The sequence below is a fragment of the Eschscholzia californica genome, unplaced genomic scaffold, assembly GCF_041429995.1.
Source record: "Eschscholzia californica isolate CP2 unplaced genomic scaffold, dmEscCali1.0.p SCAF_3, whole genome shotgun sequence".
Lineage (NCBI taxonomy): Eukaryota > Viridiplantae > Streptophyta > Magnoliopsida > Ranunculales > Papaveraceae > Eschscholzia > Eschscholzia californica.
The window spans coordinates 581,621-608,720 of NW_028238420.1; the positions used below are offsets into that span (position 1 = coordinate 581,621).

General features: G+C 33.6%; 2 protein-coding genes across 5 annotated transcripts; one reads left to right on the forward strand and one right to left on the reverse strand.

Moving 5' to 3' along the window:
• The first annotated feature begins 1,263 nt into the window (after positions 1–1,263).
• LOC147547426 (uncharacterized) lies at positions 1,264–3,703 on the forward strand. Its single transcript, XM_086665554.1, has 8 exons — positions 1,264–1,790; positions 1,879–2,049; positions 2,137–2,202; positions 2,293–2,361; positions 2,463–2,546; positions 2,667–2,807; positions 2,895–3,056; positions 3,361–3,703. The coding sequence occupies exons 1-7, from the start codon at positions 1,311–1,313 to the stop codon at positions 3,006–3,008; spliced, it is 1,125 nt and encodes a 374-aa protein (XP_086521680.1). The 5' UTR covers positions 1,264–1,310; the 3' UTR covers positions 3,009–3,056; positions 3,361–3,703.
• Positions 3,704–15,636: 11,933 nt separating this feature from the next.
• LOC147547427 (uncharacterized) lies at positions 15,637–25,363 on the reverse strand. Of its 4 annotated transcripts, none has more exons than XM_086665560.1 (6): positions 25,203–25,363; positions 22,441–22,815; positions 20,316–21,487; positions 20,078–20,128; positions 19,716–19,788; positions 15,637–16,207 (listed from the first exon to the last, which is right to left on the reverse strand). In XM_086665560.1, exons 3-6 carry the CDS (start codon positions 21,272–21,274, stop codon positions 16,025–16,027), a joined length of 1,266 nt encoding a protein of 421 aa, XP_086521686.1. In that variant the 5' UTR covers positions 21,275–21,487; positions 22,441–22,815; positions 25,203–25,363; the 3' UTR covers positions 15,637–16,024. The 4 variants fall into 4 exon arrangements, with proteins under 4 accessions (XP_086521686.1, XP_086521685.1, XP_086521683.1 ...); XM_086665559.1 differs by lacking the exon at positions 25,203–25,363 and adding an exon at positions 23,258–23,558; XM_086665557.1 differs by lacking the exon at positions 25,203–25,363 and adding an exon at positions 23,320–23,479.
• Positions 25,364–27,100: the final 1,737 nt, after the last annotated feature.

Here is a 27,100-nt window from a genome sequence, read left to right on the forward strand (position 1 = left end):
AATCACATAATTTGCTAAAGGAGTACTTAGACTTGTCGTAGTATTGCACTAACTTTTATCGCTACAGTAAAATAATAACAAAGATACCTAATCTGAGCATTGATATTTGAGTCTCTTAACTATGGATAAGATAGTTTAGATACGAAAGAAAAGATATTTGGTGAATTTTGCAATGAGTGAATAATGATGAACAAATTTTTTCACAAGTACTGCATTAACTTTTGAAAAATAAATATGGGGGCCGACCAACCTTTTTTGAGAAATGATATAAGTGGCCCTTGTGATGTTCATGGTTTCAATTCTTTTGGACTTGGTTCATTGTCTCCTAAATTGGTCAATTCACTTCTTCTCTTTTTCTTCTTAGACTTGTAGTCCTATTTGTAATTTTAGAAAAGTTATACTAGACAAATTTCTGGTAGAAATCTTATGTGGATTGTTGTGATTCATGTTTTCGATGATTCTGATCCAGTCAACAACGAATCCCAACAAACCAAATAGGATTCCAGCGCAGAATCTGTCCAGTTTTTTGTTTTCAAACAAAAATGACAGGAAATAAGAAAAACCAAACAGATTTTAGGTAGAAATCTTATGTGGATTGTGGTGATTCATATTTTCGATGATTCTGATCCACTCAACAACGAATCACGAGTTTCAACGCAGAGTCTGTCCCGTTTTTCATATTCTCTAGCTTATTCCAAAAATAATCCTAACAATTATAGACCATTTTAACCAATAATCCAACACTTTCCAATGTTCGAAAAATTATCTCCGGAAATAAAAATAAGAGGGATGGAGATTAGAGGCTTGAAACGTGTACTAAGTACACTTTCCTTAAAACATTATTTGCCCCCTCTCAATCGAGATTACTAGGCAAATTGCTTCCCAGAATATGACAAGTCTTTGTGAAATTACACCGAGTAATTTGTGGAGATTTCACTTAAGGATCATTAGAACACATTGAAGATAGCAAAGGAGATTCCAACATAATTCCTACATAGTTTTTACAACAACTTAAAATCTGTTTAGAGAAGATCTAATTTATAGAAAACAAGAAGACACTTCTCAATAAGTAAAAAATATATCTCTCCATACTATTTTTATCTAAATGCTTAAGTAGTAGAGATTAAATACAAATTCAAATATTAGAAAATAGGTTTCAATTTTTTATAAAAATAAAGTTATTAATTATTTGTCCAAAATTTCCAACAACACCCAAGCTGCCCTATTAGTCCATACAATTCTGTATGTGAAAATTTTCTCTACTCCTCTCTCTCTCTCTCTCTCTCTCTATTCCCCACATCTTTATATAAATGTTTGTTTGTTGGTTGTTTCAAACCCCAACCATCTTCTGTTTCAGTTCTACACTCTTCCACTTGGTTCATTCACTTCTAGTTCTCTCTCTCTCTCCTCTCTCTGTCACTAAAATGGCATCTTTTTCATACATTGACCCAACTTTCTTTCTTGACTCATCAAATTTCTTTCCAAACATTAAGATATCTTCAGGTTCATTAGAGGAAGTTGACATTAACACTACCACTTACTTCTCTTCTTATTGCCCATCTCAAGAACCTCATCATCAAGAAATTGATGCCATTAGATTTCATGATGACATAATTAACACTAGCTCATTGGAAAACAGCACAATTAGTAGCCTCCCTAGTGATGATAATGAGCCATGTCTAACTGAAGTCAATCAACAAAATAAGACCAATAAATCAGATAACAAAAGAAAGAAAATCACTAGCAGAGAACAAGGTTCTTCTTCTTGTTTGATTTCTGGTCAATCAAAGGTAATTAAATTTAGCAAAATTCATCTCAATTCTTTCAAATTAGGGTCTTAAAAATTGTGGGTTTCTCTTATATTCTTCAAATTTATAGGAAATCATCAAGCCCAAAAAACAAAAGAAATATAAAGGAAAGACAAAAGAAACAGAGGTGAAGAAGAAGAGCAAAGTTGATCATATGGAGCAACAAGAACCCCCAAGTGGGTACATTCATGTTAGAGCAAGGAGAGGTCAAGCAACAGATAGCCATAGTCTTGCAGAAAGGGTAATTACATTTAACAATTCACTAATCATAATAATAATAATCTCATGTTTGTTTATATGATTTACTAAATGGGTTTGTTTCTTTCAGGTAAGAAGAGAGAAAATCAGTGAGAGGATGAAGCTTTTGCAAAGCCTAGTTCCTGGTTGTGACAAGGTGAGATTCCTAATTCTTTCTAATCTTACAAAAAATTCATAATGTGTGTTAATTAGAAAGATTAATCAACTACGAATTAAACTGTTATAGGTTACTGGAAAGGCACTTATGTTGGATGAGATAATCAACTATGTCCAATCCCTAAAGACCCAAGTTGAGGTAATTATTATATCAAAACCCTTAACCACCTATTTCTAATACAATTAGGATTATGTTGAATGAAGTCATATTCTTAACCATTTTTCTCTTTCATTTTTCAGTTCTTGTCTTTGAAGCTATCTTCTATGAATCCAGTCTTCTATGACTTTGCAGTAGATTTAGATACATTCATGGTTAAACCAGAGGTACATTCTATAAAACCCTAACTTGTAGTAGTATCTTTCTTACCCATCTTCACTATTTGCTTCTATATTGTTATTTTCTTTCTTTGAACTTGATTGGAGTTTTTTCTTATGAAATTTTAGGAACATATGAGTTCATTGTTGAATTCTCCTACCCAACAACAACTCACTGATTTAACAACTAGTTCAACCAGCTTCACTACCAGAAATAACTACCCTTTTCTTCAAATTCAACAAGAACAAACACCAAACACTTTCTCTCAGGTATTATCACAAACATAACAGTTACCCATTTTCATTTTCCTCAAGAAAATGTGAATATTTTGATGAACATTTTTATATTTCTTTCAGGTTGATGCAAATCTTTTAGTGGGTATGAATGATGAGTTCAGACAAAGGAATAGTAGTAATATGAATCAATCTGGGTTCAATCCCTATTATTCTTCTTTCCAACAAATTCTATAAACAATAAAAAGTCAACTCCCCACCCCCTTGAAGCACCCTCATTATCTAGTAAGTTTTCAAACCTATGATCTCTTTTATCTTTCTTTTTTTGAAAGTGAAATGATAGAGTGACTTAGAATTTGGTACTTAGAGGATGACATGTTTCCTCATTTGAAAATAAAAGCGGTCCCCACGGTGGTCAAACTTTGAAAAAATCTTGTCTTTTAATTAGTTAATTCCACGTCATTACGTCATCTCTAAGTCACTCTAGCATCTCCCTTTTTGAAATTGTATCTTTTATCTTTACTCTAATAAAGATTTATATATTTACATATTTTTAAATTTTGTTTATAATTTGGGGTTTCTTTTGCAGATAATAACACCAATATGAGTAAGAATAAGAAAAATGTAAGGCGAACACATAGAAGACAACTATATATTACGAGATTATTATTTGTTTCAACAAGGAGAGCAACAACCACGTCAGATTGGAGAAACTCGATCGCCTGATGACAAGTTTGAGTTTCAAATGAAGTTGGTCTCTCCTTAAAGCTGTGATTCAAGTCCAATAAATGAAATATTTTCCATCTTCTTTTTTCACTCGAGTATGAGAACAATTAGGAGACAAAATCCCACCAAATAAACAAGATTTGGGTGCTTGTTTAGTTTTTAAACTTAGATGGAAAAAATGTAATAGATGATTCTTTTTCCTCTCACTTATTGTTTATCTAGTTGTAATTTCTCTACTTTAAAAAAAAAAAAAAAGTTGTAATTTCTCTTGAGAAGTGCATACCTATAAATATAGATTCTTTGAAGTAACATACATAAATAATAAATAAATTGTTTCTAGTAGAGGTTGATTTCTAATGCGAGGGCGCAAGTTGTGTAGTTAAGTGATATTTGTTAATAAAGTATACTATGTTCGGAGCATAATTGAGATTACTGGCTAAGAAGTTAAGCTTATTCGAACAATATATTCTTTTTGTCAGTAAATGAGACATAGAATATAACAAATAGTATTTTTTTTAGCAGTTGAAGTCTCGTATTTGAATAGCAGTATGACATGAAGATATCCCTGTCCATGGACTATGCTATCAATCCAAAACACGATATCTTAATTTCCTTTTTCCTCTCGAGAATAAACTTTTGCTACCAGAGGATACTTTTAGATTTATGTTTTTTGTTTTTGTGTTAGATGTGTTATTTGATGTTTGATAGGAGTAGGAGTCAAGCAGACATATGACGGTCAAATATTTGTTGCTACTTGCCAACTAATTCATAGTTGGATATATTGTAACAGTAATAACTTGATCGGTCCCTGTAATCTTTTTTCGACCGACCAATCTAGACACATTTAATTCCAAGATCAACCAAATTTTGTATCTTTAGCTTCTCCGTCCTTTAGCTTACCTAGATTTACGTGGAAGAAGATTGAACTGACAATTCACTATCAAAGAGGATAATCCGGCCACATTGAGCCACTAGTAGTTTGTCCAACTTATTTTATGTAAAGATAAGGTCAAGAGATCGAGGTGAAAGTCGAGGTCGAAATTGAAGTTGAGAGAGAGACAGACCTCGAGGTAGAGAGAGATGGTGGTGGTGTTGGTGGTGGCAGAGAAGATGAAAAAGATCGAGGTGATAGCTCAAAATTATATTGATCAAAACTACTGGCCAAGGATAATTGGTCAAAAACCAATGATGGGTCTAGGAAATTAAAAAGGTGAAACATGAAATTTTACGAGGTCAATATTGTTTAGGTTAAAGAAATCCACCAAGTGCAGTAGGTTTTTCCGCTTGAGTTCTATATATAGGTTGCACAAATATGTGAAGTGTTAGGCATGTACACGTATACTCATACATATTGTATTATTATGTGACATTTGTGTGTATAGTTTGTATTATTTCTTGCAATTTCTGCCGGAAAAATTAAAAAGCCTTAACTAATCTTATTAACCAAGACAAGACTAATTGAAATTAGATCTTCATATTTACAAAATGACATATTTTGGTGTGTGAAAGAACTTTATCTTTTAACACACCAAAATATTTTGTGCACACTCTCAAAAAGAAAGGTGTGGGATTAATTTTTTTTCTTTTCAATTCATTCTTTACTTTAATTTGTAATTGTTAATTGAAAAAGAAAGTAAATACCCTTTAGGACGTGCCATCCGTTGATTGTATGTGAACATACATAGAGGATGGTTAGAGATCGAGGTGGGAATCGGTCCAGATCGGTCGATCGGACTTCTATCATTTATCGGGTCGGATTGGTCGGGATATGAGACTTCCTGTCTATTCGGGCTCTCGGGCTTAACAGGGCGGTTAGTTTAAAAATCCAAGTGTTCAAACCTCGTCCAATTCAAACTTTTCGGTTGCTCGGGTAATAGTATCAGATTTTTACCAAAGAATAAAACTTCGAAATATTTCTATTTCCATGCTTACCAAATTTCTATTGAAAACAAAATTTAATCAAGTTTCTGTTGACAGTGTCATATCAAGAAAATAAATTTCAAAACACATTTCAGTCGAAAGGACCGAAATATTTTCATTTTCCACCAAACCATATTAAAAATCTAAGAATTTATTAATCTATTTTATACATCTTTTTACCGGATCACAACCATATTTTGTCACTTTACTCATACACTATCATACATACATACAAACATACACACAATGTATATAAATATTATCTGATAAATAGAGGACATTTCTAAACGGGTTATGTCAGGAATTGGGATCGGGCTAGATGTCAGGTGGCACTTCAACCGAGTCCGGTCGGTTTATTTCATCACAGGATCTATCGGGCTGACCCGCCTTCGAATTTCGGGTGCCTATGAAACGCACATATTATCATCCATCAATCGTAATGTCCCTCTGTAGTTATCGAGTCCCTGTGACCCTGTCCCTATGTTGGAGAAGAATTTCAACAGATTAGACTTAATATGATGGATGGTATATGCCTAGCTATATACAAAAGGTTGGCTTCCATCATCATGGTGATGGATGGTGAAGTCCCACCATATTAACATCCCCCCACCTTCCATGCTCAGCCTTGCATTCATGCTAGTCGACATCCATGTGTGACTGAATGCTATGGTCAAAATGGACCCCTCCCTCCAACATCATTTTTTAATTTTGATCAGATAAAATGTGTATTTAGTTCAACAAAAAAAAAAAAAAGAAAAGAAAAAAAAGTTATTTTTCAAATAGCCCTCAACTTCCTGCTTAGCCCCCTACTTTATCAAAAATATCCAGATGACCCCTTTTTTTGAGTTACCGTTACAAACATTGTTAACTAGTCATCACTCTCTCTCCTCCATCTCATCACCTTTCTCTACCACCTCATCACCTTTCTCTACCACCTCATCTTCTCGCCACCTCATCATCTTAACCGACGAAGGTCACCGACCGGCGACCTTCAAACCTGAAAAGAAAAAATTCTCTCTTCTTCTTTCTCTCTCCTGTTATCACTCTCTTTCTTTCTTTCTTTGTCTCTCTCTCTCTCTCTTACTCTTCTTCTTTCTCTTTTTTCCTCCTTTCTCTCTGTTCTCTCTCTAGACCTACAACGACTTCGTTGGAGGCCTGGTTCACTAGACCAAAGAAGGTCGCCAGATCTGGCGACAAACCAGACCTCCGGTGAAGTCGCCGGAGGTTTAGAGAGAGAGAGAACAGAGAGAAGGGAGGAAAATAGATAAAAAAGAAGAGAAAGAGAGAGAAAGAAGAAGAGAAAGAGAAAGAAAGAAGAAGAGAAAGAGAGAGAAAGAAGAAGAGAAAGAGAAAGAAAGAAGAAGAGAAAGAGAGAGAAAGAAGAAGAGAGGAGCGAACATGAGAGAAAAAGAAGAAGAGAGAGGAAGGAAGAATTTTTTTATTTTTTAGGTTTGAAGGTCGCCGGCCAGAAAAATGGCCGACCGAAAAACTTCGCCGGTGAAGATGATGAGGTGGCAGAGAGAGTGATGACTAGTTAACGGTGCTATAACGGTAACTCAAAACAGGGATCATCTGAGTATTTTTGATAAAATAGGAGGCTAGGCAGGAAGCAGGTCACAAAGTTGGGGGCTATTTGAGAAATAACCGAAAACAGAGAAAAAGACAATGTGTATTTTTATAAAGTATCAGATAATGTGTATAATAACCACATATATAAAAAAAAATTTATGTATGCCTGCTTTATTACTCTTTATAAAAATTTAAAAAGCAACGATATCTAAACTATCACAATAAGGATTTCAAAAACAAAAAGTAACTATCACAATGATAACATTACATAACCCTATTTGTGATCATTTTGTGGCTTGATGGTCGCGAGTTCGCGGTTTTGGGGAATAAAGAAAAATTTCCGCGGAATAAATAATTAGTCGATAAAAATTGATTTAGAGGGCATGTTCTTCTTTTAATCTAAAAATTGACTTTATCAAACATTACCCCCTAATCTTCATCCTCTTTCTCCCTCTCTCTTCGTTCTCTTACTTACTATCTCTCTCTCTCTCATTCTCCCACATTATCTCTATCTCGTTCTCTCTCTCACTATCTCTTTCGCTCTCACTATCTCTTTGTCGTCCACTCTACATCTTTCTCTCTCCCTTTCATTGTAGATCACTCCCCTCTCTCTCGGTGTAGACATATCTCTCTGTAGATTAGTTTCACTTTTTTTTCCTCTTGCAATCTTTATCTCTCTTTCTCACAGTCTCTATCTCGTTCTCTTTCTCTTGCGGTATGTATAGATCTCTCTGTGGAGATCACAGAGTTCGTGGCCACTAAATGTTCTGTGGTCACGAAACATTTTGTAGCCACGAAATGGTCAGGGACACAAAACGTTTTGTGGCCACGAAATGTTTCATGACCACGAAATCCTCGAAGAGTTTCGCCAAAAACCTGCCTCGAGGTGCGGTTTTGGCGAAGGGAACACTTCCGTTCGCCGGATCAGTGTCTGTTTGAGAGAGTGAGAGAGAGAGAGAATTTTAATGAGAGATCGATTAATAAACAATGAGAGAGAAATAGTGAGAGATCGAGAGACAAAGATAGTGAGAGCAATAGAGAGAGATAATGAGAGAGAGGGAGGGACGAAGAGAGAGAGAGAGTAACAGTAAGTGAGGGAGGAGAAGAGAGAAGATGAGGCAATGGTGGTCAAAATGGTGGTAGTGGGAAGTTGTGGTGGTGATAGAGAAGAAGATGAAGATTAGGGGGCAATGTTTGATCAAGTTAATTTTTTGTTTAAAAAATAATATTCCCCCGAGAATATACAGAGAAACATAGATTCCCTAGAAAATTTATTCTCTGGAGATTATTCTTTATGCCCCAAAAGCGCGGCCAAAATAATTCATGTTCTATTTTTATTTTTCTAAAAATAAGGCAACACTATATTGAAAAGGGAGAAGCCCAAGAAAAATTACTATGAGAATAATACTACACGAAATGATATAATTTATTGATCCTCTCTACTTATTTCCAATTGATTTTGCGTTGGACGACCACAAACCTAATAATTACAATAGATAGTATCAAAGAAAGAAAACAAACGAAAGAGAAGAAAACAATATCAATTTCTAGGTCCTCCTATAGGCTGTAACATTAGAAACCACTACTTGTGAGACCATTCTCACACGTAGTGGTTTCTAATGTTACAACCCACATGATAGAATGACGATCTAACAATCAAGAATATAATATCTAGATCTTCCCCACTCATTGTCAATTCCTTTTTAATTGGATGATTACAAACTTAACATCCGCACATGCTCCACGTCATCCAAAAAGAAAAAAAAAACAACAATCAAGAATATAATGTATCGACCCTCTCCACTCACTGCCAATTGATTTTGAATTAGATGACCACAAAGTTCACACTAGTCACATAAGAAGGCATCCCACTTTAATGAAAATACATGAAAATCATGAGAGGGTAAGCTCTATATATTTGAGAAATCATAACTAAAAAGAACACATCATCTCGATTTATCAGATATATATATACATATACATAATAGGTTGGGAGCGTTTGATATAACCTATTTCCATAGAAATAAAACAATTTTCATGAATATAAATATTTCCACCGTTTGATACGAAATATAATTTCATGGCTTTAATTTCCTAGGGAATCTATTTCCAAGAAGTAGTCCACTTTTAATTCCTTGTTCCCCCTGGAAATTAGTTTCCGTGAAAAGTCAAAAATTAAAATTAAAATATTTTAATATATTCAGATACTCGAAACCTAAAATATCTTCAAAATGACATTTTTACCCATTATGTTGTCATAATGACATTTTTACCCTCGCATAATATCAAAATGACATTTTTATCCTTATGTGGTGTCTGAATGACATTCTTACTTTTATCTTGTAAAATGGTATGTCTTCACTTTTATATTAAAATGACTATTTTACCTTTTATATTAGTAATCTCTCTTTCTTATCCATACGTTATCAAATTTACATTTTTATTTTGTTTTATTAATAGCTTGATTCATACTCTTAAGTTAGCAAAGTGACAAAAAGTTAAATGATTTTACAACATAGGGTAAGGATATAGTTTTGACAACATAAGGGTAAAAATGTAATTTGGACAACATAAAAATGAAAAGGTAAATTTAGCAACATAAAAGTAAAAATGTCATTTTGACTACATAAAGAGTAGATAAAAACTCTTAATTGAATATTATATTCGTAGAAGTTAGTTGTCAACCAAATAACAGAGTTCGTAATTCCACGGAATATTAAATGATCACCAAACGAAAGAACTCTTATTTCTACGGAAGACCTTCATGAAACTTTTTTATTTTCATGGAATTATTTCCCCGATATCAAAACAACCTTAGGTGATTTAGTCATTTACCCCTTAAAAGTCTTTTAGTCTTTTGCTTTTACTATTTAGATGTGTTTGTTATGTAGTAATCTAACTTCAATCTAATGAAATCCTAAACTTCATTAATGTTTGTTCTCTCTTCATCGTCTTCTTTGCTAATTGATATTTGGTAATAGTCTTCATAAATTTATTATTTGCTTTGCACAATGGACGCAATTGTTTGCCATCGTAAAACCCATACTATAGTAGTTATTAGCATCTTGACTATAGGTGTTATGTCAGTGTGCAGAAGAAGATGCAGATCATCATTTGCTCCTGAACCACTCAGATTTCAGAAAGATATGAGATTCTTTTTTCTCCCAAAACGATTTTCGCTTTCAGGAGTATAAAAAAATCAAATGGAGATTTTCTTTACAAGATCAAGATGGAAGAGATAGTTAGACACAAGAAAGAGATACTTAGAAACGGTTGTTCCTTTTGCTATATGGTGGGCCTTGGAATGATGAAACACAAGGATATTTAAAGATAGTTTCAGTTTGATTGAACAAATAATTGTAGAGGTCAAAACATTAATTTATTCACGAGCTTTGCCAATTAGAATTTCATGGGGATACCTTTCTCAATCTTTCTGTTTTCTTGGGAGTCGATGTTATCTAATGTGTATATATATTTCGATTTTGAGTGTTGTCTCGGCACAATAACCAATATATTCTCTCTTTCTAGAAAAAAAATGTTTCAATTATTCTAGTACATTTATATTGTTTTTTTTATGAAAAAGTGGCTTTAGCCTATTATTCATTAAGAATCAAAGAAGTAATTTGAAGACTATCAACCGAGATAGGTTCACTGATACATGTAGGTGGTACTTGGGCTACCCAAATGTTTACAACCGGTTATCAACTGCATATTTAACGAGATTATGAGCCAAAAAATTGGGTTCTATATGCGTAAATTTGAACCTGAATTCTTAGAAAGTATTCAAACGATCAAAGATTTCTGCAACAATGCTTCTAATTCTCCAAGGTGATTCTTCAATTAGTGAGATGCAAGTCTTGATCACATTTTGTGAGTCTCCCTCGAAAATGCGTTCAGACGATTCTTTTGTATTAGTTAATATCATTCTAGTGGAGGATGGTATGTTACTATTTGGAGCGTTCTCTATTCATATATTTTGGTGTCATTAGGAACATACGGATGAAAGACAAGAGAAGCGTGTCGTCTGCTCAAGGTCGTCTAGTTGGGACGTTTTTAAATCTTGTTGGCACTAGATACCAACTTAGTCGTCAATTTAATTTGTACTCATTCATTTCATTCCTATCATAAACAAACAATGTAATAAATCAATAAGCTAAAGTTGAATCAATATGATAAATTAATGAAAATATTATCTATATTGTCTGGTTGGTATATAGACACATAAGTCGGAAGAGGGTCCAAGGCTCGACAGAGGAAGTAAGGTGGTTTATGATATGGTTGCACCTATTGGACCCCAGCCCTAATTTTTGGACTTGCTTTTAGTTTGTTTCGGTCTTTTTGTTTGTTTCTTTGCTTTGCTTGATGGTCCACTTTTGGCTTAGATGCATGCATCGTTTGTCCGTCGACGTTAATATTTTCCCTTCACCTAATTCCCCTGAAATATTTCAACTCAAAATCGTTAAATTAAAGTGAGAAATTGTTGTCCTCTACTGCTAAAAATATAAACAAAATTTGTCAAATAACTTCAAGTTATAAGATATATAGTAGTTTATATAAAACGTAACTAGAGTATGGGCGATCGATTTTGCAAATACAAATATATATATATATATATATATATATATTTTGATCCATAACCTCATATAAACAAACAACCGACCAATTAACCATTTGTGGTGTTCTATTATGGTTTTATGTTTTTTCTCTGTAGACTAAAGACAAAGGAGATAATAACATACTAATAAATTTGAAGGGCTAAGTTGAAACTAATATTTATGACCCCACGGGCATTTAACAAGTGGTTTTCATTTTGTTTGTTAGGAGTGATGATATTGAATACAAGAATTGAATTATTAAAGAAAAATTTGTTAATTAGCAATTTAAAGCAAGAACGTACGAAAAAAGCTTTTGAGGATTTTTAGCTTACAGAAAATAATTTTAGAATTCCCGTAACATTACTAACAAACTTTATAAACTTACTTAACAGATATTTTCATGGAAAAAGTTCTTTTTGTTAGATCCCCACCCACAGTCATTACGATATTACATGACAATGACCTAGTATGATAATACAACATGATAATTGAATGAACAGGTGTGCAGGGGCGGGCCCACATAGGGGCTTGTGGGGGCGCAAGCTCCCACATGCCCAAATGTGTGTTTCCTTAGTTTCAGATTGGCGTCTTTAGTGTGCTCATGTCTAAATTAGTTCTTTAATGTGCCAAACCCATTAACCCATAAAGCACAAGCCCATTAAACTAAAAACTTTGAAACTCAAATGGCCCACCACTTTTGATTTATGACTGTACATTAATTTACCAACTGCCCATAACTCAAGGCTCAACGACCCCACCTTAACCATTAAAAGGTAACATCCCATCAATTTGAGTTATTAATTTTTCACTCCACCATAATTTAAATTTTAAAACTAGATTTCAATTCGAATAGAAAACAAACAAAGATAAAAAAAAGTTACATATTTTGGTAGCAATATTTTTTTTACGAATATACAATCGAATATTTTACGAAGATACAACTATATCTTTTTATGAAGATACAATCGAATCTTTTTCTTAACCATGACATCAAGATAAAATAGCTAAATAAATGATTTTTCTTTTCTGTTCATCTTAGTTAAATTAAATTGAGGCATCAGAATATTTCCACTTCATGCAAAATTAAAGTATCTTTCTTGGTTGCTCTGCAAAATATCTTGATGATTAGTAGTATCTTATAGATTAGCTTTCATAGTAATTTTGATTTATCATTAGTTTTAAAATAGTTAACTTTATATTGGTATATGCTTATGATTGGTGTTTGTTAGTATTATTTTTAATGTGTTTCAATTTTTCGATCTGCGAAAAAGATATCCATAAAAACAATAAAAGACATTTTATTATATCATATGAATTCGTATTTTTTTTACTTAGATGTGCCCCCACATCAAAAAAATTCTGGCTTCGCCACTGCAGGTGTGTACGTTCGTTAACATTAACACTTGGCCCCTAACATATTCCAGCTATAGAAAGAACTTGGAACTGCGGGTAAGTAAAAATGCTTTGTATTTGGAGTCACATTTTAGTTTGGAAATAAAAAGACCTTATCAATTAAACAAAAAGATCAGAACAATTGATGCATAACATTATGATTGAGCACATACCTAGAGTAGTCATTCATTAATATAGTAAAATCATTATTATTTGTAGAAAATATTTTATTTTAACCCATATGATTCCAATATTGCTCTTCGTGGTGAGGTCCATGACCTAATTAAAGTGGACTGGAAAATGTTATATACATTTATCGTTTTTACCCGATACACTCAGGATTAATACTTAATCTATTTTTACCCTAACGAACACATTTTTTCTAAACGCACACATGTTGGTTAAATGTCTTGGTCTGTTTCAGTCGGCAAGTTGAAACCCACTCTGTACTCAAATTGTCGGTAAGATACTGTTGTGTGATACAAGACATTGGCACAGTCGTACCGACAAATAGCAGAGAGGAACATTCGAAGAGAATTTGATAAATTTTCATCGGTAAGATGAAACCGTTGATGTACTCAAACTGTTGGAAAGATGTACCGATGTGTGACATAAGGCATCGCTACAGTCCTACCGACAAATAACATGAGAGCAACATTTGAGAGGGGATTTTGATAAGTTAGTTTTTCATCGATAAGATAAAACCAATATGTCTACCAAATATTGGTAGCTTCGTGCCGACCTACAATCTGTCGGACTGGTACATCCGATAGATTACCTTTATGAGATTTTGTATTTTAAGAATAAGACCACTTTCGTTGAAAGAAAAATCTAAATCGAAGATTCATGTGACATTTTTATACTTTTTTGTTGGGTGATTCTTCAATCTTTAAAGTTACATTTGTATTACGGTTGGGAAAAAAGTCCGCAAACCCGAAATTCGTCACGGGTACCCGAGTCCGTTAGAGCCTGCGGGTACCCAAAATCCGAAGACGGGATTAGCCCGGCCGATCCGATGAAATCAACGGGTCGAGTACAGGTTTTGAAGTGCTACTGGCATCCCGCCCGATAATCTTTACCCGACATAACCCGCTTAAAGTATTGAAGTGTATAATATATATATATATATATATATATATATATATATATATATATATATATACATACTAGGGTATACCCGTGCCTCCGCCACGGCATAATTTGTGGAGCGTGTGAAAATAAGTAGGAAGTGGGAAGAAAGAGAATTTAGTGGGTGGTTTGTAACTAATTTTCTGAACATGTGGAGAGATTATAGGATGCTTAAGGGAGAGTTCTGAATAAAAACGTGGGAGAGAGAGAATTGTGGGTGGGTGGTTATTTTTCTAAAATTTAAAATCAACCATTAGATTAGAAATAAATCGGACGATCATGAATATCTAGAGATAAATCCTACGGTCCTTCTCAAAAAAGACCATTGCGTTTCATATAATAGATATTGTTGTCCAAGTGCGGAGTGCCCTTGACACAACATTGTTAAAAGAAACTTAATTAAATTTTAGGTTCGATAGAAATTTCGGTACCATCGAAATAGAAATATTTTGGTCATTTCGACCAAAATATTTTGAAACTTTGGTGAAAACCCGATACTCGACTGGTCGATACTCGAGAAACCCGAAAAGTTTGACGGACTTGGACGGGTTTTGGAGACTAAGATTTTTTAAATAACTTGCCCGATTAAACCCGAAAGCCAGAATGCGCGGAGAGTTTCATATCCCGACCGGCCCGATCCGACTAATGACATGAACCCGACCAGCCCGAACCGGATCGATTCCCACCCCTAATTTGAATCAAAATAAGAATGTAAAGTTTCTCCCTCTTCTATGATTTTCACCATTAAAATACAAATAGAAAACTTTAATACTTTGAATATGATCTTACAAGAAGATGATTGTTTGATTTCATAATGTTTATATTGACAAAAAAAAAATTCAGTGATGGGTTAGTGAGTCTGGTTAACAAAAGAATTACTATTAATTTAGGAAATTCAACTTAGGGCCAGTTCAAAAAACATTTTATTGGGGGGGGGGGGGGGGGGGGGGGGGGCGTTAGAGAAAATTTAAATGCACTCACCATTTTTGTTTTCTACAGTTGCATCAAAAGAACTTTTTCTTCAAATCAAAGGAGATGTGAGTGCATATATATAAAAAAATGGTGAGTGCCTTTAATATTTCCATAAAGGCTATCTAACTACTATATAAAGCCTAAAAAGTCATCTGGACACAACATTTACTTAATTTTCACCAAAAAAACTTGGATAATTCAAGAGGATTGATTACCATCCTCGAGAATCGAATCCATAATCTCGGGGTGTTTCCTACGGGTACTCAACCAACTGAGCTATTAGCGGATTAGTTCGTAGCAAAAATATTAACACCAAGCAACTTGACTTGGTTTTAAACTGCGGGTCGACTTCGAATCTCTCAAAGAGCACGAGGATCTTCAAGTGAGCATGGACTCAAGTAAGTTCTATAGGCCCCCATAAAATTTTGTACAGGAAAGTTCCTATAAAATTTCCCTCAAGGCAATTGCTTACCTACCAAATACCTCCTAAAAAATTTAGGGGCTGTCATTACATACAGTCCTTTAAGTGGGGTTGTAGAAACAAGTAGAAATAACAAACAATATTTAAAGTAGTAAGCAAAAATATGAACTTAATTAATTAAGAGAAAATTAGTAAATAAAGAAATGAAACAAAATCTCAAAGTTTGAGAATTAAGTACACTTAATTTGGATGATATTGTTATTAGACTCTAAGAAAACCTCCTATAATTAATTTTGTCAGATCAATCTAATTGAATTAGACTTGTAAAAAAGAAGAAGAAGAAAAAAAAAACAAGACATAAAGTGGGAATTAAGGATTAAAAAAAACTTGAACTTATTAGGAAGTTCTTTTTTTTTTTTTTTTTTAATAATCTAATAATAATAATTATACAACAGGTTGGGGTGTGGCCTTTGGGTAGGAGAAAGAGTGGTTGTGGGGTTGATAAATAATTAATAATTTGAATAAGAAGGTCAATTTGGTGGTGAGAAAGAGGAAGGAGAAGTAGTCCAACCGTAATGAAGAATCATGACATGGTGAGAGGTAGAGGAGTCGGGAAGCAATGTCACCATTTCTTTTGAATTCCATATTTGATCTCGTACATGTTGTAGAGTCAAGTTTGGTTCGAGTTGTTCTCCTCTGCATCTTATTTCTATCTGCAAATCAACATATCAGTATTTATATTTATCTGTCTTCAGAATGCAATGTCATTAAAAATACTTAATAAATATAGCAAATCATTTTTTTTCATAAATTTTACGAAAGAAAATATCATATGTTACGTACTGTATACTAGACATTGTGATATATATTTTGTACTCCAAAGATATGTTTATCAAGTCATTCTTGCTTAATATGAAGCTCACGTCAACTAAATGTCATGTTACTATCATTTAGAAGAGGAATAACAAAATATCCATTTGATTTTAATGTTTGCTTAACCCTTCAAATCGAATGCTTCTTCTCTCTCCTACTCTTTCTCTTTCTTTCTCTCTCGTATAGAGAGAGACCGACCATTTTAAGGCTGCCCGCTCCACCATTTTAAGGGACCCGCTCCCCACCCACACTTTGCTCATAATCCTTAATCATCATGAAAACTTTATTTCTTCTAAAAAAGAATGGCATAGGAGTCAGGAATAGGGTGGGACTCGGGTATCCATGGGTAGTCTGAGTCAGGGTTCGGACGTTTCGACTAACATATATCAATGACTAATGAACTTGAGTCAGGGATCTGATAGAAAAAAAGCCCGCCCACCCAAAACTTCCTTTCAATACACCAATAAAACAATATATAATGACATTTCTCATGCACGTCTTCTAGCTTCTCTCTTTTGGTTTCACAAAATTAACCCTTTAAAGAAGGTCTATACTATTAATTAGTTCTCTAATTAATGAAATACTAATCCTCATTCTATTCTTTTTGTCGTGATTTTGTGAACTAAATAATTGTTTTAAAATATCTCAACAAACTGCACTACCACTATGATTTTGATGGGCCCTCTTACACATAAATTAAATTAAGCGTGTAGGTGAGGCCCTATATTAATTCAAACCCACCAAAGCATGACGACAACTTATGTAATTACTACTCATTAATCAAATTAAGATGGCTTGAAAGAAACATGGAATTAGCTAAGACCTCAAAAGTCAACTTCTCTCTCTTTCTCTTGATAATATTAAGAGGACAGCTTCGAGACAAAGATTATCAACAATAGCAATAGTATGGTATTCATGTCCTAATTAAGAAGAATTTAATTATGGGGATTTAATGATTTTATCTAATGATTACAAAGATTTACCAAAAATATTATTGTTTCAAATTAATTAAGTATATATATAAGAAGATGAACAAATAATGATGAGCAATCACAAATTCACAACTAATCACGACCTTATGAAATCTTCCTTGTGATTATATAAGAGCTAACTACGGTTAAGCATTTCATAAGACATGGTGGCAATCACTCTTTCTAAGGCTATATATTACGTAAGTTTACAATTTAATATTCCTAAACATACAATGTATGACCTAATATTATTATATGATTTAAGAGTAAAGGAGTGTTTAACAAAATCCTATATATTAAAACAGGTTAGTCGGTTACATGAGAGATGAGTCTGACCGTCTATTTTTATTTGGATTAATTTGTTATTCATTAATTAAACATGGAGTAGAAAGTAATAAATTTCATCATTATCATCCCGGAGTAATTACGAAAAAAGAAAGGAAGAAAGAAAAATTTAGAAGATAAATGGATAGGCAAAGAAGAATTCCATAAATAAATAAATAATTTGACTATTATTTTTTAATTTAAGAGGTTAATTAAAAAGAAAACATTTGATTAGTAGTATTAGTAAATCAATTTTTAGGTTGATAAACCCAAAGTAATAACTACTTATGATTAAGCAGTTTGAATTTTGCAGATAACTTTACTTCCACTAAAATTGTTATTCATAAACTTAATATTAGAATATGCTTAAATTTCTACGTTATTAAATTTCAGAATTTCTATTCTATTGTCTATACAAATTGTTTAAGTTCTAGATAGGAAGCAACCTCATTTATTTTTCTTGTACAACACTGTCCTATCTTAACTCGAAGAAAACATATAGGATAAACTAATCTAATAGTGACTACATGAAAACTCGATTACCCTTCTTCGAGAACTATAGATACCCTAAAGTGGAACCAATCCAACGACAGAGTTTGTTCCGGTATCCAAACTTAAACTGAACTTTATCCTCCGTATTTTTAAAAACTGATTAGAATGAAAGCATGAACTAGTCTAGCAACTTACATGCATGAAAATTCAAACTTAAACAGAACATTTATCTTTAAGAAGTCTCATTGTACAAAGACTCTCTCTCTCTCACTCTCTCTCTCTCTCATGCACAGTCAGTCCTCTGATACTTACTTCATCCATCATGAGATGAAGCACAATAGGAAAGACTCTTACCACTTTTGGAAGCTTAAAATAAAAGATGTTGTTACTGAAAATAAACTTCCATGATGGTTAAGTTGGTCTAGCAGTAGACCACTACATAACTTTCATCATGGTAATGTATTAATATCATTTATAATAGAACATCTCGGTTTACATGTGTATATATATACACACACACGTACGCCCAAACTAACAATTTTCTTGTTTTCATGCATGTGTGGATAATGTATATATATAGCAAGTAAGCTGCCTACAATAAATTAAGTTAAACCTATCCGACAATGTGACTCCTATAGCTAGAATATTCATGAGATGAGATGCAAAGATAAGAAAATGATGACAGAAAGAAATTCTTCAACAAGAAGAAAGTCGTTAAGTCTTAACGGGGAAAACAAATTGTCTCCAGAATTCAAATCTTACTGTATCAAAAAGGAAAACTAGTTTCTTAAAGAAACAATGTTAAGGACACTACGCCCTTCAAAATGTCAAGCGGGCATGTACGTCACACGTCTTGAAATGAAATAATTTTTTATAAGTGCGACATACATGATGCATGAGGAAATCATTTCTTACCAAAAAAAGAGTTCCATCAAAAATCATTTCTAAGGAAAATTTAATTGAAGGAAGAATACCCAAATCTCTTCAAAAATAAAAGTTTTTAACTTTCTTTGTGAAGTACATATTTTCTTATCCTACCTTATAGCTTACTAGCTAGCTCCACTTAATTTAGCCTTATTAGTGGTAATTACCATTAAGTAAACATGAACCTAGCTTGTCCTAAATCTCATTAAGAAGTCTATATTTTTGATTTAGACATGCATTGATGATTTACCCCCTTAGACATCCCACCAAAATTGATTATTACCTAGGCTAAAAAAAAACATAAGTAAGGACCACTACTTTTACCAACTAAATATTTGATCATTTTATACGAAAAAAATCGCCCCTCCACCTGACCAGATGTACACGGAAAAGTAGTTTTAATTTGGTCGATAACATTTTCTTTAATTTATACATGACCTAAGGTTTCTATTGGGTAAGCTCTCAAGTTTCTTTCATGTTTAGTAACACCAAACATGTAGTAAATATTATTCTATTTTTCTTGCATCAATGAGGTGTGAGTTATTAAGAGCAAGAGTACTACTTGTTACCAACCACTTAATTAACCATTCTCATGTTAATTAGCATTTAAAGAACTTAAACTAATAAAGTTTCGTACCTCTGATTCGATATTCAATCTCAGTTTGTTAACTAGGTACTTCATCAACAATCGAACCGTCATCCTCCCATCTCTGTAGGTTTAAACAGAAATGAATATCAAAGTTAGTTGGTTTCTAAACATATTTAACAAACGAAAAATGCTAGGGAACAAGAAAAACCAGGGAGAATCTAGATAGAAATCTTATGTGGATTGTCGTGATCCGTGTTTTCGATTATTCTGATCCACTAAACAACGAATTACAACAAACCGCATATGATTTCTGTCCAGAGTCTACCAAGTTTTTCTTGTTCTCTAGCATTACTCTTAACAAAAAAAAAAGCTAGAGCAAAAAAGAAAAGTGGGAGAATAATTATATATACTTGATTCTTAGGTAGCTCTTAGGTATCTGAGGCAAAAATGGCTCTTTTGATCTGCAGTTGAATTAATCCTTTATAAATTAGATGAACTTGTAATAATAAAAAAGGAAATGCAAATATAAAAAGTGGGGTTTTGATTTTGGTAAATTTTGTTCATTTCTTTCAAAATGAGAAAATAAAACTATAATGTTCATTAATTCATGATTTAAATTAGGTCAATTTTGATCAGTATTGAACTTACTGATTTGGTGATGCTTGAAGAACAAACCAAATACCAGAATGAGGTCTTGGAGGAGCATCAATAACTCTTAACATTTCTGAATTACTAGGGCCAGCAGTATCCATGTTTGAATGTTGAAAAGATCTCGAAAAATACGAATTCATCATCGGCATCATGGAAGAAGATGAACCAGCTGCTACTGTTTGATTCCATAATAAATTAGGTCTATATAATGATCCCCATGCTCTTTGATCACCACTACTCTGATGAAGATGTTGAAGCTGAAGATGAGATAGATTTAAACTCGTTCTTTGTTGTTGTTGTTGTTGATGAAATAACAGAGGCATGTTAATATTAGTACCACCAAGACTATGAATATTTAAAGGTGGTGGTCTAGTTAGAGGTGATGATGATGTCCTAAACTGATCATCAGTTCTTGGATTTATGGGTTGTTGGATTGAACTAGAGCCTGATAAGAGATCCAGTTCGACTAGTCCACTATTTCTTTGTGTCATCTGTTCTTCCATGACCGACGATGGGTTGGTGTATTTCTGCTGATTAGAACTGTTGTTTATAGCTGATGATGATGAATTACCTAACCCTAATTTTAACCAATTGTCATCCTTGTTTTGATATTGATCAATATCTTGTTGTTTGACTACTAGTACTACTTCATCTTTTGAGCTTGATCCAGCTTCTTCATTAATACTACTAGTTCTTGATCCATCTTCAGCCATGTGATGATGATGATGATATTGATTTTGATCACCAACTAGTACTAATAGATCAGTTAATGATGATTCTAAACAAACTTCACTATAACAATTATCATACCCTTCTGTTTCTTTTTTCATAACACCATTAAAATTGCTTCCTGATGTATAACTACTAATCTCTCCAAACCCACCATAACAATCTTGTTTATCTTGCGGTTTCTGTTGTTGTTGTTTATGGAGGTCTTGTGTAGGAAACATGATCATACCCAAGAACCCGTTTTCGATAAACGTCTGGCGGTTTTCGTTCTGGTTTGATGGTTATTACAATTGATTTTTTTGATGATGATGAAGAATCTACTGGTTTTAACATAAGCCATGGATAGAAAGGATCATTCAAATGAAGATGGGTGGTAGTGTTATATAGTTACTTACCATTAACAACCATAGAAGAAGAAGAAGAAGTAGAATCAGCAGTAGCTGCCATGAAAAAACAAAGAGTTTTTAGATGTTTCAAAGTAGAGTAATAAATGAGTAACTGAAGACAAGGATGATGAGAAAGGAAGCTTTCAAATCTCCCTTTCCATTAATTCTCTTTGTTTGGAAGTTTGTGGAGATGAAATAGTTGCAGCTAAAGATACATAAAGAGAGAGAGAGAGAGGGTAGTCAGTCAGTAGTTTTATATTAATTTTAGTAGAACAAGGAGGCAGAGTTGAATAGTAATATTTTGACTTAATATAAGTTAAAATTCATAACAATATATATGTCTGTTCTAATTGGAAAAAGTAAACAAAAATTTAAGTGCTGGAAGTTAATCACTTTTGGGACGTGATTTGGAGGACAACAAATTTTTCAGAAAAAAAAAAGGTCCTCCTTTTTATGCAACTGGCCACCCAAATGGATCTCAACAAAAATAAAAACTTCAACTACTTTTATTTTTCTTTTTTACCCCACAAAAGTGAAATTATAAATTACAAATTTCACCCAGTTTTAACCATAACTGTTAACAGAACTCTTTTGTACTAAAGGTTCAGCTGGATCGGATCGGATAAGCCCATTAGATGCCCACGGGCTGTTCCGAACCCAGTCGTTCTCCCACCCCTGACCTAAACTTTATCTTAATCAACTGATTAACTACTTAAAAAAATTATATATGGTTATATAAGTCACATTGTCACTTTAACAACCAATTACAGATTATGAATTCTACCCACTAAGAGGGCAGCCACGTATAAATATCCTGTTTTTCGGGAGGTATAAACTAAAGAGATAAAGTTATATATTGTTTAAGGAAATAAAGGAACAGTATTTGGTGGTGTATTTAAATATTCATGGGTTTTAATGATGTCTTTCTTTTCTTTTTCTTTTTTTGCATCGATCAGCAGATATGATGACTTATAAGTAAAATAGTTGAAGAAGAACACGAGACGTACCACATAAAAAACCGGCCATGTGACCTCCACCCTCCTTCCCTGCATAATCTGTACGGTCCCCCAACTGTCAAAGAATGTAAACCAATTAAGTATTCATCTCTCTTCAGCAGTTGCAACTTGCAAGTTGAAAGTGAATTAGGGTTTTTCTGTTTTCTCAGTCGGTTTCGATCTATAATGTTTTTTTAGCTAAGTAATGGGTTCTAGCTTTTAACTCATTGTCTATCTTTAAACCATCAGCCTGTGATACTCTTGCATAGCTGAGGGAAGTGTCTGGAGCTTAGTTTCACAGTGGAAGCTCAAGCTTATTAAGTGCTTTCTGGATAGGCCTGTGTAGCCTCTACCAGAAACGAAACAATGTACGCGTTGAGCTTAAGCCTGCATAGGTGACAAAAACAAAGACAGTATCAATAACTGTTAAGATATAAATCGTCAAAATACTTATTTTAAATTTAGAAGTAAACAAATTACTATTATATTGTAGACGAGTCATATTTCAAAAAATGGTAAAAAAGCGCAATCGTTAGAGTGATAAATAGATAAACATTATATTCATAGTAACAATGAACCATATGGAAATATATGAAATGATCGGTTACCGAGGAAAGTTTATAATTTTATCTTTTAGTTCGCAAGGATTAGTTTATATTTTTTTTATTGGTAATAAACTAAGAAAGAGAAGTATATACATAATGATGAAAAATGATAATAAAATTGAGGAGGTTAAGTTGAGTGGAGAGGTGGGGTTAGGTGAAATGGTGGTGGTAGTGTGGCCTTTGATGTATTTGCATGGGCATGGAAGGAAATGACTTAAGCTTACATTCAAAGCATGAAAATAAGTAATAGGAATTTGATGGTGATATATTTCTACCATAATGTCACCTTCATTTGTCCATTCTTAATCATTATGTTACCCCTCTTCTTCTTTTTCTTACACTTACTCGACACCTATGTGCTCGCTTTCTTACTTAGGTAGGGTTGAAGGGCCTCTCTCTATTCTAAGACCAAAATATATTTGGTGTAGTTTGAATTATATATCGACATATAACATTTAAAAGGCATGTACATATATACACATGATTAACATGAAAACTATACCAAGTAAGTTATGCACTAGAAACTAGTAAAAATGGTGGTTAGCAACAAGGGATAGAAGTTCAAAAGAATAGTGTATGAGGGCTTCTTCATGCAACCTACATGATCAACAAACCTAAGGGAAGGGGAGAGAGAGAGAGAGAGGAATGAAATTATGCATCAAATGCATGGAAGAAACCTCCATGAAATTTTACGTGTAGAGAGAGAAGTTTCCAATTGGATGCATGAGAGAGAGAGATGGAATCAAACTAGCACAAGAGTGTGGGACCAGATTTGCATTGACAACCCAATGTGCATGACCTATTTAGACAAAATTCATGAGACATATATAAATGAATGTTCTCATGGGAAATAAAGAAAGCAAGTGCTTTCCTTTCCCCCCACCACCATATTCTTGAAAAGCATATATACTAAAGTAAAGTTAAAAAGAAAAATAGAAGATAGATAGCATTAATTAGATTTCGTGCGAAATAATCGTTATGTCATGGTATCATCACAAATGCATCATAATCACTACTACTCCACTATATATACATAATAGTGAGAGAGTAAAGTGGAAGAATTGTGCAAAGAAACTAACCTTAGAAAGGGGTAGGAAAACCTCACCTACTTTTCATAACCCTCCTTTTGTGTTACCACTTTACATCCTCACCTCCTCCCAAGTTCCTTCCAACATCTAATTCTCCAAAAAGACTTCCCTTGGGAAAGGGTTGAGACCCTAAGCTATAGAAGTCCAGGCCTTTTGAGTAGGGCTCGTGGAGCTCCATCTAAGAACAAAGCCATGTATCTGGGGAACTTGGGTATGGTTATCAAAGCCATGACAATATCAATAATTACTGAAGTATTAGAGCCGAGCACCATTCGTCTCCAAAGATGAGGAATGCAATAGTCTCACATTATTTGGGGGAGTATTAGGAATGCGGACTATAGGCGTATGCTTAAATAGTCTCACATTATTGAGGAGGTTCCCAAAAATACACATATCGAACCTTAAGACGTTTTTTTTTTTTTGATGAAATAACCTCAAGACGTCTTGGGGGTGACCAGAACAAAACCCCATACACACTAGGCTTGAATGTAAGTGTACAAAACAGAGACAATATAGAAATATTAAGGTTTGGTACGTCATTGATATAATATATTTTTATCATGAAATAAAAAATACTTCAAAATTATACATGCTTTTTATAGTTTCATGTAAGATGATATCCATGAAACCGTTATTTCCTTCCTCTTTTTTTACCATTTCAGTTCACTTTGTAATCCATGTGCTGGTCAATGTGCATAAAGTGACCCTAAAATAACAATAAAACAGTCACCTGCCTTAACCTTGTTTTAATGAGTTCCATTTTTTTAAGTAAATATAGACAAAGGAGAAGAGGGTGTACAGGGCACGCCCTGTTCCTCATCAGAAAAAAAAAACATAAAAGGTACTCACACCTTTTGCATGTCTCCTTTTCCTAAATATTCCCTCTTTTTTTCACTTCATTTGTTTTTTCCCATCTTCTACTACTACAACTTCCGAGTCCCGATTTCTCAAAAAAAAAAAAAAAAAACTTCCGATTCCCACCTAAATATATATATTTATATATACATACATCGTAATGATAGTAATGAGAATCTATATCTACTATGATTGTGTGAATAATCTAGTAATGAGTTTGAAGTACCTTATGATATTCTGCGAAGAGTTGGATTTTCGCCATCAACCCTCAGTTGAAATGGTAGAACCCTTGAATGACCTCAAAATCACAAGTTGGAGATATTTGGTTTCAGACTCCTATGAAAAACAGCTGACTTGGTCCAACTAGTAAGACTAGTATTAACACCTCTAAAACATGAGATTTATTATAATTATCAAGTAAAATGTATAATATTGTTTGAAAGTGGATCATCATAAATATCTAACATATGAAAATAATTAGTGATTCAAGTGATAATCATCACTTAAAATTGTAAAGTTAATAAAACAAAAAAGGAACACTAATGGCTTGTAATACTAGCTAGTAATTATAATGATAAATATGATAATAGGGCTCTTCTTTTTATTAGTAGGCTTTAAGGGGATAATAATAGAAATGAATAAATAATAAAAGGGTAGGTATTAAAAGAGTAGTTTGTATAGTTAGAGTAGTCCAAAATGAGTTAGTTGGGTATTTCAAGAAGAATAACAGATGAGATTAGGAATCTATAAGACAAAGAGTTTTTCTCGTGCAGACAAAATTTCACAAGACTTACTCCCCATGCCCAGGATAGCCCACATAGCAAGAAGATCCGGAGAGACCGACATTTTTGGCGTGAAGTTAATGTGAATCTCCATCCAGCGGTTGAGATTCACCCGCTTTCATCAAGAGAGAAAGTTACATGAATCAAACGATTGGATATAAAATTCACGCCAACTTCACGTCTAAAACGTCGGTACGCCTGTCTTTTTCCATTTATATATATCATATATGGGGGTGGTGGGTGCACAATAAGGGTGGGGGAGAAAGGAAGCCACTAATATTCCCGACAGACCTGGCCATTCAATGCCCCCCTGACTGCGCGTGCGTGCATATCCCTCTCTCTCTCTCCTTTGTGTTAGTGAGCCAAAAACTAGAGAGAGAGAGAGAGTATTTGAGCGGGTCCCCATGCCCTACCACTTAGTTAGCATCTGTTCTTCTTTTGTGGTTCATTTCATTCTGGTTCCTAAAGATGGTCATCTAATCATAAATAGCTACCTAAATATGCCCTGCTTTAAAATGGTCCACTTTTTCAATACTAATAGGTTCACAAGACAGAAGGGTGACCAATAACCAGAAATATAATATCATCGTCCTCTCGACTGACTGTCGATTAGTTTTAATGTAGATGACCACAAACTTAATAATTGTCCTTTAGTTTTTTTTTTTTGTTCTCTTTAAACCCCCAAAAAGAAATAAATCATAAGTTTCAAGTCTCAGATAAGTCGACTAAACCTTAGGGTTTAAGGCAAAAATCGTGACTACAACCCCAGATTGTGGTTTCATCTTGAAACTAATATAGAACAAGTAGAAAATAATAATCAGGGAAGATGATGGTGGCGGTGGTGGTCGATGATGGTGATTGGACAGTGCAGGTGGTGAAAGGTGAAGAAACGATGAAATGTAAAGATAAAAATATTATGGTAAAGGGTCGTCCGAAGTCAGCTGGCTGACCAACAACCCTTCTCCGACGAAGAAGGAATAGAAAAGACACTAAAAATGAAAAAAGAACGGTCATTTTGGAGTTTGTCATCTTTATAAGGTCATTTGAGTGAGTTAATCATCTTTAGGGGGTCAATTTAGAATTAACCCTTTCTTCTTTACTACCACCACCATAGTCTCCTATTCTTTACTCATTCAATCCTGTTTAATTCTATTAATCTGATTAGCTAGTATCACTAATACGTTCAGAATAAATTATAAAACAGTATTATGATATTAAAGATCGATATCACCTATAAAATCCCAAATAAATCCCATGATTTATAAAAACGATATTATGGGTTAGCAACTAATATATTGTTTACTCGAGTAATTAAAAGGATTTAATTAGGCTGGCATTGCTT

Excerpts from the sequence above, each read along its gene's own strand:
- LOC147547426 (XM_086665554.1), top strand. The coding sequence starts at position 1,311 with ATGTTTGTTTGTTGGTTGTTTCAAACCCCAACCATCTTCTGTTTCAGT. Across the intron at positions 2,050-2,136 it reads GCCATAGTCTTGCAGAAAGG|GTAAGAAGAGAGAAAATCAG; the intron begins GTAATTACATTT and ends TGTTTCTTTCAG. Across the intron at positions 2,808-2,894 it reads CACCAAACACTTTCTCTCAG|GTTGATGCAAATCTTTTAGT; the intron begins GTATTATCACAA and ends TATTTCTTTCAG.
- LOC147547427 (XM_086665560.1), bottom strand. The coding sequence starts at position 21,274 with ATGATCATGTTTCCTACACAAGACCTCCATAAACAACAACAACAGAAA. Across the intron at positions 20,129-20,315 it reads CTTCAAGCATCACCAAATCA|ATCAAAAGAGCCATTTTTGC; the intron begins GTAAGTTCAATA and ends ATTCAACTGCAG. Across the intron at positions 19,789-20,077 it reads AAGAGCTACCTAAGAATCAA|AGATGGGAGGATGACGGTTC; the intron begins GTATATATAATT and ends TTAAACCTACAG.